Raw genomic sequence first — 13062 nt, 5'->3', positions numbered from 1 at the left:
GGGTGTACTTCCTGTGTTGTCCATGTACACTTTACTTTAGTGGTGCTGTATGGTTCGTGTCTGATTCGATAGCCATCTCTGGATGACCACCTGACACCGAAACGCCCGCCACACAGCTAGTCGACTGCCTGCGGCACTATGCAAAGCTTTGTTTGCGTTCGACGACACTAGATGTCAAGATAGATGCATTGATTTAGGTTGAGGGGTAACAAATGGGTGTACATTGAAGTAATTCTACAGCCTGTGTAGTTTCCCTTTAGTTCTGTGCATCTTTACAAAAATTCTGTTTGTGACACTGGGCATTTCCATCCAGTTGGTTGTTTGACTGCACACTAACATATGAACATGTAGTGCTTGTTCTTCCTTCTGGTGTGGTTACTCTTGTGCCTGCTCTCTTGTGCGATCGGAATAAACTTCAGTGATAGCAAAATCGGTAGATACAGATGCTCTGTACTTCCACGTGTTTGGGATTTCCGTGGAACACTACCTTCTAACACTCAGAGCCTGCAAGAATCACCAGGTGACCTTCCAGTTTGTATTATTACTGGCCACTTGTGATTGCTGTGTTTTGCAGGTCTTTGTGTGGTTGGAATAGACCTCAGTGGTAGCACAATCGGTCGTCGATGTCCTGGTCTTCCTTTCGTTTGGGATTTCCCTGAAACATTGTTCATTTTAACTCTCAGAGCCTGCAGGAACCACCAGGTCGCCTTACAGTGTGTCTTATCACTGGTCACTCTCGTAATTGCTGTGTCCTGCAGGTACTTGTGCAGTTGGAATAGACTTTAGTGGTCGCACAATCAGTCGACGAACATGCCCTTCGTACTTGTGCTCGTTTGGGTGGGATCTCCCTCAAGCCATCCTGTCCCCTTTTGACACTCAGAGCCTGCAAGAACTATCAGGTGAAGCCGCAGTTTCTTGTGTTATTACTGGTCACGTTCGTGATTACTGTGCCGTGAAGATATTTGTATGGTTGGAATATACCTCTGTGGTACCACTACCGATCGATGGAGATGCCCTGCACTTCCTCTCGTTTGGATGGGACCTCCCTGAAACATTGTGCCTTTTGCTAATCAAGCCTGCAAGAACTATCAGGTGAAGCTGCAGTTTGTTTTATTACTGGTAATTCTCGTGATTGCTGCGTCGTGCAGGTCTTTGTGCGGTTGGAACATAGTACGTATACCTCAGTGGGTGCACAATCGGTCGATGGAGACGCCCTGCTGCCCTGATACCCCCGCTCGTTTGGATGGGATCTCTCAGTGCGGGGAAGCCGAGGGAGGTAACGCCGAAATCGAATTTGGGGGAATTAATGACGATGACGCTGTACTTTTGGAAGCCAGAGAACTGCTGACCTAGGCGGAAGCTTCGAATAACAAACCACAGCATAGGAAGCTAGGAAGTGATGTGACGTCCAGCGAATTGGGATTCAAGTGTATGGAGGCGGGGTAGTTTGTAGGCAATATCCAAAAAAATGAGAATCAGCTTTTCACGGTGGACTTTTTAGAGGCACTTTCATGTATGTGGTTCACTACATTATGTACGCGTTGTACTGCACGCCAGAATAACGAGGAAAAGAATTGTTCTACTACGTGTCATACTTAGCAAGATACAAAGCCCTCGAACACACTCCCTGCCGAGCAAAGCGCACACATCACAGAGCTCAGAGTTGCGTCCATCCCCATTGGGAGCCGTAAACACGTGACAGTAACTTATCAGTGTGTGATTTGCGGGGGAACTACCCATGTACTTCTATTCTAGTTTTTTTTAATCGTATATCAATTTAACAATATCTGAATCACAACTAAACTATTTTTTAGCTGTTGATTCTTGAACTGTGTTGGGACTGTAATACAGGGCTTGCCCTCACAGTCCCGCGGTTTGTACATTTCTTCAACATAGACTAAATGAAGATTACTTAAAAAATTGAGAGAAAAAAAAAAACTTCTCGTGCGCTGCCTCATTGTCGGCGGCAAGGGCTGTGACGTCAGAGCGGCATCAGTTTCGGTATTCGTGGTGCTAATTTTCTCCGCTTCTATTACCCTCTTCGCTGTGAAACTTTCAAGAGTGGGGCGTGTTTTCGTGGAGTCATTAAATTGGATTTCAAGGTTTTCGTATCAAGCCCGCTCCCCAACGCTACGTTGGAGTGCTGGCTACGCCAGTGCGCTCCGGTTACCCCGTATATCAACGTTTACTGCTAACAGAACCTCAGTGTGGTCGTTTACAGACGGTCGCTTAGCGTGAATACGAAATGTCGCTGTCCGCAACCTTCCCTATTTCACGGTCGCGTTACCCGGACAGTACCCTTTGCACGTGCCTGGAGGAGGAGGTTGACAACGACAAAGCAGAAGTGCTGCGCGAGCTGCTTCCACCCGCTCACTGACAATCGAGTTCCTTCTGCAGGGCGCTTGGTACATTACTTTTCTCGGAAATGTGTAAGTTATGTCTTTCTCCCCGATCGCAACGTATAGTGTCGTATGTATACGCGGGGTGGGGGGAAGTAGCCGAAGCTCTTTGGCTGCACGCAAAACATGTGTTTACAAGACCCAAAACGCCTCCACACCAGCACTGGACAGCTGTTTCGGCCTTGTTGGACCTCATCAGCGGTGCGCAGTGGGACAACGTTTGAGTGGGTGGCGTTGGAAGGTGACGTGGAACATGATATGCTCCCGTCAGGGTGAGAGACTAACCACTGAAAATCCCAGTGCAAAGCCTGTGAGATAGATGTTTATGTATTTGTATTTCACTCTGTATATGTATTTCACCGGCTTTCCACTGGGCTTTCAGTGGTAAGTGCCTCTCCCTGACGGGAGGATATCACATTCCACTTGACCTTCCGACGCCGCCCACTGGAACGTTGCCCACCTGCGCATTGCTGAAGGTGTCCAACAAGGCTGAAACCGCTGTCCAGTGCTGGTGTGGAGACTGAGGCGTTTGGGTCTTGTAAACATATGGTATTGTATAGGTGATATGATATATTTTATGCATTGTATAGGTTTTGCGTAGCTGTTTGTCGATGCCTCGTGTGTGTGTTACTATACTTCGCTACGATTTGACGCGCTTTTACAATTTTGAAGCGTAGCTTCAGTTTTGCTGTAGTTCCACCTTTAGTAGGTATACGTTGCAACCCGATAGCTCATGAAAATAGCGGAATAGGGCGTTGACACAACAGGAGAAAATGGCTTTGGTGATTGAAGCGGTGGAGGACACACAGGTCGCGAAGGACGACTGAATGCACATAAAATTAGGTTAAAGTGAGGGGCTGTACCTGGAGACACGTAAACTCCTACAGGTCAACTCTGACATGTCCTTGGCAGAAACGAACACAGCACAACGTAAACCGCCTTCTCACAATTTGACTTGGCTTGAACCAACTAGGCCCGGTCTTCTTTTCGTCTAGGTCAACTCTGCCTACAAATCTAAAGGTGACTTTAGACAGACAAGAAAGGTGTCTTGTGTTGGTCTAGGTCCACTCTGCCTATAAATTTAAAGACCCCTATGACTGACCCTGGCGGGAGCATGCTCTGTTGCTTGCACATAGATCATATTTTGCAAAAATTAGTCTGATACAACGTTGTTACAACACATGCTCTTAAGACATGTATGCTATTCGAGTTTGCAAAACATGTGTATCGGCTTCCCTTCTGCCTGGCGTCCCCTATTTTCTTGTACGCCCCACTCTCAGTGCAGAAAGGTGCAGTGCGATGATGCGATTGTTTCATGAGCGTTTCCTCTCCGCAGTACTCAGGAGGAAGTCACTAGCCGGCGAAGACATGGTTGGTAAGTTTCTATTTGAATCTTCGGTCGTTTTTCGAGAGAAAAGCTGCGTCAGGAATGTGCGTAACAGACGTCATTGTTGCAGTTTCAGACGTGTCTAGCGTAGATGTTCTCGAAGGCTCCCAAGATAAAGGTACTAGACCAACGTTTTTTCTGTGACCGCTCAATATAATTTTGACCTTTCTTTTTTAGTTCAGGAAGTGTAAGGAACGGTCCATCTAATTCCTTTTGTGATTCTCGTATTGAGGAAGCAGTCCTCGATGTATTACCTATTTTCTTATAGGAATGAGCCGAAATGGCCCATCCTTGTCTGGGCGTTATTAATCATGGGAACAGTCATTGGCACGGGGCTTATCCGTAAGTAGAGAGGTATCTTCGTAGCCATAGGGCACGTTAACTAGCGGCTCTACCTAACGCGCTCGGTCTACTCTGTCCGTACAAACAAACTGGCAACCAAAGGGGGGACAGCTTCCAAATATCAGTCACGCTTCACAACGCACTTGCTTCGTTACCAGATGCCAACACGTAAATGTAATTGCAACGCAGGGCAACCACCAGATATTTTCCATTGGTGACGGCGATACAACCAATACAACGTTGCTGTGAATCACTAGAGGCCCACGTATCTGGTCAGCAAAATCCTCATAGACACGGTGACGGGTGCTTGGGTTCCTTGTTGTGAACGGCAGCCGAGTACATGACGATTACATTCGACGAAAAAGTACAGCTCACATATCATACCTACCAGCGCAAGTGTAGCAAACGATTCACACACACAAAAAAAAAAAAACAGTTCATTATAGCGTCTTATCCGAACGCCTGCAACGAAGAGAAACGTAATGCTTCAGACCACAGACGCGACCAGAGACCTTGTGGGTGCGACTCGCAGGCGCGACGCGCGACTGCGCTCAGAGATGCGGGGCTGGGGCGAGCGTTGCTTGGCATTGCGCAACACCGGTGACGTAACGGGAGCAGCAGCACAGCGGGCATTGTTACTCGATCCACAGGAGAATGCGCGCGGGAGAGGAGGAATGCGGAAGAGAAATTTGAAGCGGGCGCTTCTCCCAGAGTGGAGCGATTTCGGCCGGAAAAAATTCTGGCATATTAGTTTCTCGGCGGGAAGAACAGTTTCTGGGAAAAAATTAAGGGGGGTTCGGGAAATTTCATTGCTTTAATGTCGGAGGCGCCCTGCTTTAGAAATTACGTTGTTTCGCGAAACTAATTTGAATTCTTATTTTAATATTCAGCGCCTCCCATTCATTTACACGGTGTCCAGCTTGTAGGAATTACAGACGCTTGTAAAAATGAAAGTACCTCGATTGGTGCACCCGTGTGCGAATTATTTAGCCTGGAGATTTAACTGAAACACCTTGTAGACGACAGTTATATGTGTAACACCAAAATATGAGGCAGTACAAACTATGAGAGTGGATGAGTGATAGGGTAGCAGAAGGATATGAGTAGCAAGAATTCTGCGGGTTTTGACGAGGACGTGTAAGCCATCGGCAATCCTCGGTACGGCACGCGAAACACGAGGAGCGAACAAAGCAGGAAGGGAGACGTTAAGTGGCTGCTCTGGACTGCGAATGTTTCACTCCTACCGTTAAGTGGTTACGATCGTACTCAGATTTTCGTGCGCGAGCGCGCTCTTCACGCCCCGGCTTTTGGAGAGTGCACGAAAAAGGGGTATCATGCTCAGTTATGTGACCTCTTACCTCCTCTCCACGAAGGCGAAGAAAGAGAACGTATGATATGGGCCGACAGCAGAGCAGAGAGAGTAGAAAAAAAAGGAAAATGAGAAACAGCAGCACAGCGATCGTGTTCAAGCGTTCAAGCGCCGTCTAATTGCTGCTACAGGAGCATGAAACTCGGAGCGCCCGAGAAGGAGTAAGGTAGCAGCTACTTAACGCGCCCACTGAAAGGTTAGCCAGCTGTAGGACTCGAACCCACATCTTCGGCGAATTTGACGTGTCTGTCAGTTAACTATTGAGAGAAATGTTGCTTTGTTCGAAGTATGGCGATCGTCGAAAAAGCCAAACTGCGGCGGGATTTGAACCACTTTGTTTGCTCGTCGTATAAGCGAGTATACGCAGAGGAGCGATTAGGATTCCAGCTGCGCAGGATCAGGCAGATATCGTGTACTGTGGTCAGTGTAAAGAATGTAGTTATCGCTAAAGGCAGTGCTAAGGCAAACGTTATCTCTCTGCCTATTTCGTTACAACTGAATCAATACTTTGTGTTTGCAACAGTGGAGTACTATGCGTCAAGATCGGATCGCGATGAAACGAAGGACGACCACATTCCAAGCTTTCCAGGAGCCGGTGGAAATGCTGGCGAACATAAGTCAAGCACGAAGGCAGAGACACACCTACCCTCGACAGACGATGGAGGTGCCGAAACTCACGTGGACACTACTACACCCACACTCACTGAAACGAGTGCCACTGAAACTACGGCTACGACGACAACTACGACGACGTCAACGACGACAACTACGTCGACGACAACTACAACAACTACGACGACGACGACGACAACCACCACAACAACGAAAAAGGGTACGTTAACTGAACCTTCAACTTGTCAGTCTGATTTGACGTATTGTGCGTGCCGTATACCGATACAGCAGCACGGATATACCGTACTGGCAACTTGCTCGCCAGGGTAGAGCCGGCACGTTTTGCGTCACAAAGAACGTCAGACTGGGATGCCAGAAGCGAATAAGCTATAGCGAAAGGGGGAAGACAGAACACGAAGGGTCGTGCTCGCCTTCAGCGTGCGAAGGAAGCAAGCAAACCCTAGTAGTTCATACAAGCAGATACAGGCAGATACAAGAATAAGTGACAATGTGACACCGATTGGGCGCTAGTTTCTGCCAAACTCGATGCAAACGGAGGCACATGAAAGATGAAAGTCACTGAAAAGGTTAGCCAGGTGTAGGACTCGAACCCACATCATAGTTTTCGTTCCCCTGGACGACTTCTTCCCTGTCCCGCAGTCCGTTTGTTTTCGATGCGCATCTTCTGTTCACATGCGCTGTTTCAATGCGCATCTGCCGTCTCGATCCATGTCCGTCTGGCTGATGGAATTGTATGAATGCGCTAGAATTGACCGTTTGATTGAGCGCATTCAAAGCGACAAGTCAAGTCGATGCGTTTCTGTCGCATTAATGTAAACGCGGCTATGAGTGATGGATCATCTGCTTCCTTTGGTACAACAGAACGTACGGAAAGGCGCACGCGAAGAATACCGGCGAGATGAAGCCCAGTGTTGCTGGACCCGGTCTTCCGTGGAGGAGCGCCGAATCACTGAAAAGAAAATATCCGTTTTCTAATTATCTGTGCCACCTGGGGATGAGCAATTATGTTAGCTGAAATGTCATACGGTTCGGATTGATGTCACACTGTTATGTCAACAGGAAGGGAGTTGCCTCAGGACAGAAGCCGCCGATATTTCGAACAGAGACTGTTCTTCTGGGCACCGTCCTCATCATGAGGACGGTGAGGCTATGACGGCTATGATGAGGACGGTGCCCAGAAGAAGAACAGTCTCTGTTCGAAATATCGGCGGCTTCTGTCCTGAGGCAACTCCCTTCCTGCATTCTACCGGTTCGCTGGATTTCTACCCATCTATGTTATGTCAACAGTGTGACATCAGTCTGGGTGTTGTTTTTGGTGCGTTTTCGGTTAAGGAGCAGGGAACGATCGTGTCGAGGGTCGTTTCGGAACACGGCCATTCATGTTCCGTCTTGTGTCTATATTTCCCGCTGAGTCTCAAGGATGCGCTACCCTATTCGCTGCCTCGAAAGATATACAGGCCCAACAGGCGCAACCGTGTGTGGACAGCCTTGGCCATTACGCGAACTTCGCACGGCTCCGTTGATGTGGCACCAGTCTTATACCAATGCCAAATATGGGCGTGTTTCGCGACGTTCGGGGGCCAGTAAGTGTGGAAAGTCGTGCAAGTTGGTCGGTGTGCATGTTAAAACAAGTACACGCTAACGAAGACTGACAGACAGACACAGACCGTATTCTGCAGCACTATTTGTGGTCGCGTAGCCCGAGGTTTTTCTGTACACAGGCATGTATCTTCTGCGCTGCGGCTTTGAAAAAATCGTGGCGCAAGAATTTCTACAAACAGAGATGACGTTCCGTACGATGTTAAGGAAGAGAACACGCCGCACACGACTATCTATATAGTAAGGGCACTCTGCACTAGAGGGCAGTTGGCGGTACGGTCGCTGACGAAACTTTTGAGCAACAGGCCCATAGCTAACAGAAGGCCTGAGCAAAAGCCTCCTAGATATAGCAGAAGGCCTGCGCCTTGCGTCACGTACGAATGCCCGCGTGCTAGGTGCTTTCGCAAAGAATGTCAAACGCCCTTCGTGCACTGATAAGTTTAACTGGGTTACGGTGTATTGGATCTGGGTTGCTGCCCTAAGAGCTCCTGCAACTCCAGTTGTTACGCGTCAAAATGTTATAATTGGGAGGGATGGAATTGGTCTTTTATACCGTTATACCGCTACCTTTTAAGAAGGCACGGAGCACTTTCGGTGCTTTGGATTGTTGTGGCTGTGTGGGTCATCTTCCTGCAATCTTGCAAACGGAGAAAGGCTTGTTGTCCAGTGCCGCTAGAGTCTGTTGGGGTTTAAGTTTGGCTTGGCTATGTTGTCGTCATCCTTCGTGCACAGCTTCTCCAGAAACATAGCATATGCGCAGAGGTTGCACGTGCTGCAATCGTTCACTGTCACTGGTTGTAACTTTCTTTTCAGCATTAACGGTCTGCGACACCACAGTCCGAGGGCCTACACGATCTTTCAAGTCCCCAAACTACCCGATGCCCTACGGGAAGAATATGCTGCATACGTGGTGCATTTTCTCGGGCGATGGTTGTCCTTTGTCCCTGGTAAGCGATATGTACTTTCATGCAACACATTCAGCATGTCAAATAGGCTTTTCATGAATTACGTTTTACACTAGCACAGAGCGTGGTCCCCAAGCCTGTGTAGTTATAATAGCTGCCAGTGGGCAAATTGAAAGGATTGTTTCCAGTGGGAATGGGTATGCGGAACTGTCTATAGACTGAAAGCTATGTGTAAGGGTAAGCGAGCAGGTTATGACCAACAGTTGACAAACGCGCTGTTGCAGTCGGAAATTTGGTCGTCATGGAGCGCGTTAGCAGTGCATGAACTTTGAAATGAATCAACTGTACATCAGTATGTTGACCTCAGGAGCGCTGGGCCTTGTGGAAGCTGGTTTGAAATATGATACGACATGGAGATCTAATGTGGCTCGTGTTGCCATTTGTAAGACAGCATGCGGCACCACTGATTGTTACCAGAATATGCTGAAAAATATTTGAATTCGCATTCAAAGAATCTGCCGAACTGGGGTGTAACCTACAATATCATCTGGTGCTCCGCCACACAGCAGAAGACATTTTTGCTCGTGATGACAAAATGTAGGAGTCCTGGCCGTAGTTACAGGTTCGAACCAGCGTCTAAACAGCGAAGACAAAGTTAGCACTTTTGTGTCCAATGAGCGTGACTCGACGATGCTGTGAACAGGTGTAATCGCCCAACATTACTACGGTAGGCATAATTTTGATCGATTATCCTCATCCTAAAAGCATGGGAAGTTCCCTGTATACTCTACAGGTAAACCACGCAGCTATCCCCTTTGGAGTCAAGAAATATAATCCCATCCTACGCATATCTCATGGTCCCACCAACCTCCGAGCTTTTCTGGTCTGGCAACTCAAACAATTCTAGAATGTACGCGCGGCCGTCCCCTGTGCTGTCAGGCATATAGACGGGAGGACGACTGGTCGTTGACGGTAAACCCGGTGGCCCTGCTGGCGTTCTCGTGTAGCCAGACGAGATATTAATATGAAGGTTCGAATCGGCAAGTGCGAGGCAAGACAAATGTTTACTAGGGCTTTAGGTTGGTAATGGGTCGAATTATGGGTTTATGGACGGTGTTGTTTCGTCGACGATGCCCAATGAACTCGACGTGCGTGCCGCTGTCGCATTTAAGCATTGTTGTCACGATGGTGGTGACGCTGTCGGTCACAGTGCCCAACCTTCCCTTGATCGGACACCCCACTGAGAAAAGACCCTGAATCTGGGGTAGTTCTCCTGTGTGGAGCGTGGCGGGTATATCAATACCCCCTCAGAGCTCTCATGGTGTCATCGCTTGGTGCTGTAGTGCTCTCAAGAAGATATAGTTAACTAGCGACGTCAAATTGGTGGAAACTGGAAGGACGACTCCAGTACCTTTACAATAACCTACGATACACGACATAAGCACCTATGCCGTACTGTGCGCGTCACCGCAAGACAAGCTCTGCGAACTGGGTTATTGGAAAAAACGCGGAAAGCGCTTCATTTCATCCCTACGATGTGCAGCCGCCAGCCGTGACATAGGATGGTTGCGTGGTGTGTCTAGTGACGAATACGGACTTTTATTCAGTACCTGCTTTTCTGAATACTGGTCACCTATTCACAGACATTCCGAGACATCGAGTTGGACGTGCAAGACCATAGGTGCTTTGACACCATCTCTGTGTACGACGGCGATAAGGCCAGTCCGGACAAGCTGCGTGGCACAGTGTGCGAAAACTCCACATTTAGGACCACAACCAGCAAAGCGTACGTGGTAAGTTCGCTAAGGGCGTAGTTATTTGTCGTTTGCCTGCAGCCAATGCTTCGAGCACAATATCAATATAATGCCACCGGTGAAGCCGTATCTGTGCAATAGCGGTATGCGACATGAAATAGGCAACATTTCCTAACGAGGGGCACTAACAAAAATAACTTGACAGACTCGCAAACCCGCAATGAAAACTCTGCTAACGCAACGACGGTCACAACAAGATGCTACCGGGGTCGACCAGTTCGCCTATGTCCGATCCGTCTATCATAATGACTGTTGATATACTATAATGACTGTTGAAGCTCCCTTTTTACTTAAAATATTCGTTGCAGTAAAAGTGTGTATTACTGGTTTTATCCGTGTCCTCCAACGAAAATGTGTTGTGCAGCAGCTATAGCTTACTCTTTCTGATGGCGGATTTGCTTGTGTGTGGCAGAACGGCGTAGCGCTTGGAAATTGCTAACAGGTGCCCGTGCCAGGTCACGTGCTCAAAAGCTAGGTGTTTTATTCGCTTGGGTCAGGCTAGGGGCATCGCAGTCGCTCGTCCTTCGGTTTCCTCGTCATGTTAACTCCAACGTGCGATCCATGCGGGCCCTCGCAGTGCGGATGTGACGACATCGCATATAGTTGGGGCAACCCTTTGCACGGCTGTGTCGAGGCCGGCGAAAAGTGATAGCTGGCGAATTCCTGGCGCTTTAACATGCGTCACACATTTAGACCAAGAAAACGTAATTAGGGTATGTCTGCAGGGTATGCAGTTGCATACCTCAGTGGATAAGACGTATCTTCTCTATTCCATTAAAGCAACCAGCTGACAGTACGCAGTCGTCTGTTTTCTTCCGGTATTGTCGTTTTGCTGCTCGTGCACGCAACATTGAACATTTCTCATAGTCCGGCAAAGAAAGCTGAGAGACAATGATCAGGAGAATTCGCCATTATACTTTGCTCACATTTGATATATCGCAAAAAAAAAATATGGAGAAAGTCACTGAAAAGGTTAGCCAGCTGTAGGACCCGAACCCATCCATAATTTCTTAGGCACTTGAGGCTTTGTATGTATTTGTCCTTACTATGCGTTCCAGCCTCACAACATCAACTGTCTCAGGATCTACTGTTGTACTTCTTTCTGTCGCAGGTATTCCAAACCGACGGCCAGACGGAGAAACGAGGCTTCGAAGCCAAGTACGACACGCTGCCATGCGACAAGCATTTCCTCACCGCGACAACCGAGCATCTTACTTTCACGTTGAATGAGAACAGAAATAACGAGTCCTGGGTCATAGAGGCGACCACGGGACACGTTCAGATAGACTTCACCCAATTTTCATTGTCTGAGAGTGAACACTGCAGCAGAGAGAAAGTCAAGATATTTGACGGCGCTGACGATAGGTATAGGATCCTTGGAGAATACTGCGGACAAGTTGACGTATGTACGCGCTGCCTGTTGCGGTGGTCTTAACCATTCAGGACCGATATCTATTTTACAGATGCCCAAACACACATCGACCGGCAAGTTCCTCTACGTCTTCTACTGCTCCGAAGGCACTAGAAGGGACAGCCTCGGATTCCTTGCAACATATTATACGGTTGGATGACCAACACGATACTTTTCATAGATATCAAGACGTGGTTATTATACTGAGTAAGAAAATAAAAGCATGTCATTTGCTGTAGCAGACTATTGATATCCAGTCCTGCAGTGGAGTACATTCCGCACCCAAAAGCCCGCTATAGGACAATGTTTGGTATCAACTGTCCTTATTTGAACTGAATTACCTTCGACTGTTCAAAATCCTTCGGTTGTTCCAGAAGCTATTGTCACGGTATGGTAGCAGGTATGACGTAGCATATGATTTCAAGTCTCGCGTGCTAAAGATGCACTTGACGTTAAGTCGAGGGGGCGTGTCAAATTACTGAAAACCGCTAAGGCTTCCACAAACATCTCTTTGTGAACAACGTGTACCACTCTGCTTGGCTTGGAAGTTAGAGCTGGGTGTTCCCGGACTGCAAAAATGGTCAGATTCGCAATACGGTTCAGTACTAAAATTCAGTATGCGCTGCATGACAGTTTTTGTTTTCCAAATTTCTGTCAACAACGCATCAGCTGTTCCCGCTGAAATCTTTGAAGGCAGCAGCACTACACATCACCGTAACATGGCCGTGCTTGAAACCGTGCTACGCCCTGGGAAGAATTTCGTCGTCTTAGGAAAGTGAAACGCGAATGGAATAGGACTTGTGCATTGGAAGTTTCCTTGTCAACAAACTGCAACTTCTCGTAGGTAAGACATGGCGCTCTGGGCTACACGGTGGGCTGCACACTTGCCCTAGAACGCGTCCCGATGTGCGTACCAGGCCCCATGTCTTCAGCTGTCTTCTTTTTATGCTGCTCCTAGCAACAGCTGCCCAGTGGTGCTCAGACGTATTTAAGTTATTTATATCGCAAAATTTAAATTTAAATACGGTATACGTATTGGAAGCCAGGATAGACGGGGCAGCATTTGATGTCGCCTTTTTTTCAAGGCGGTGTTTCGTGGACTGCGTTATGATGAACGGTTCATCGTCAGTACAGCAAATCTGGACGACTGCTGCGGTCAGCGTGGTTCGGTGTCGAATGACAGGCACGTCAAGCACGTCTGTT

General features: G+C 48.0%; 1 protein-coding gene across 2 annotated transcripts; it reads left to right on the top strand.

The window, feature by feature from the left end:
* The first annotated feature begins 1598 nt into the window (after positions 1-1598).
* Positions 1599-12097, top strand: LOC135366236 (deleted in malignant brain tumors 1 protein-like). 2 transcript variants are annotated; one of them, XM_064598904.1, is made up of 8 exons: positions 1599-2429; positions 3736-3774; positions 3857-3904; positions 6021-6329; positions 8543-8676; positions 10278-10427; positions 11560-11850; positions 11912-12097. In XM_064598904.1, exons 1-8 carry the CDS (start codon positions 2426-2428, stop codon positions 12017-12019), a joined length of 1083 nt encoding a protein of 360 aa, XP_064454974.1. In that variant the 5' UTR covers positions 1599-2425; the 3' UTR covers positions 12020-12097. The 2 variants fall into 2 exon arrangements, with proteins under 2 accessions (XP_064454974.1, XP_064454975.1); XM_064598905.1 differs by having other exon boundaries at positions 11560-11854.
* Positions 12098-13062: the final 965 nt, after the last annotated feature.

This window comes from Ornithodoros turicata, chromosome 8 (genome assembly GCF_037126465.1).
Source record: "Ornithodoros turicata isolate Travis chromosome 8, ASM3712646v1, whole genome shotgun sequence".
NCBI classification, from domain to species: domain Eukaryota; kingdom Metazoa; phylum Arthropoda; class Arachnida; order Ixodida; family Argasidae; genus Ornithodoros; species Ornithodoros turicata.
Note: the sequence above shows the minus strand (reverse complement) of the source record. Positions and strands in the feature narration are given on the sequence as shown.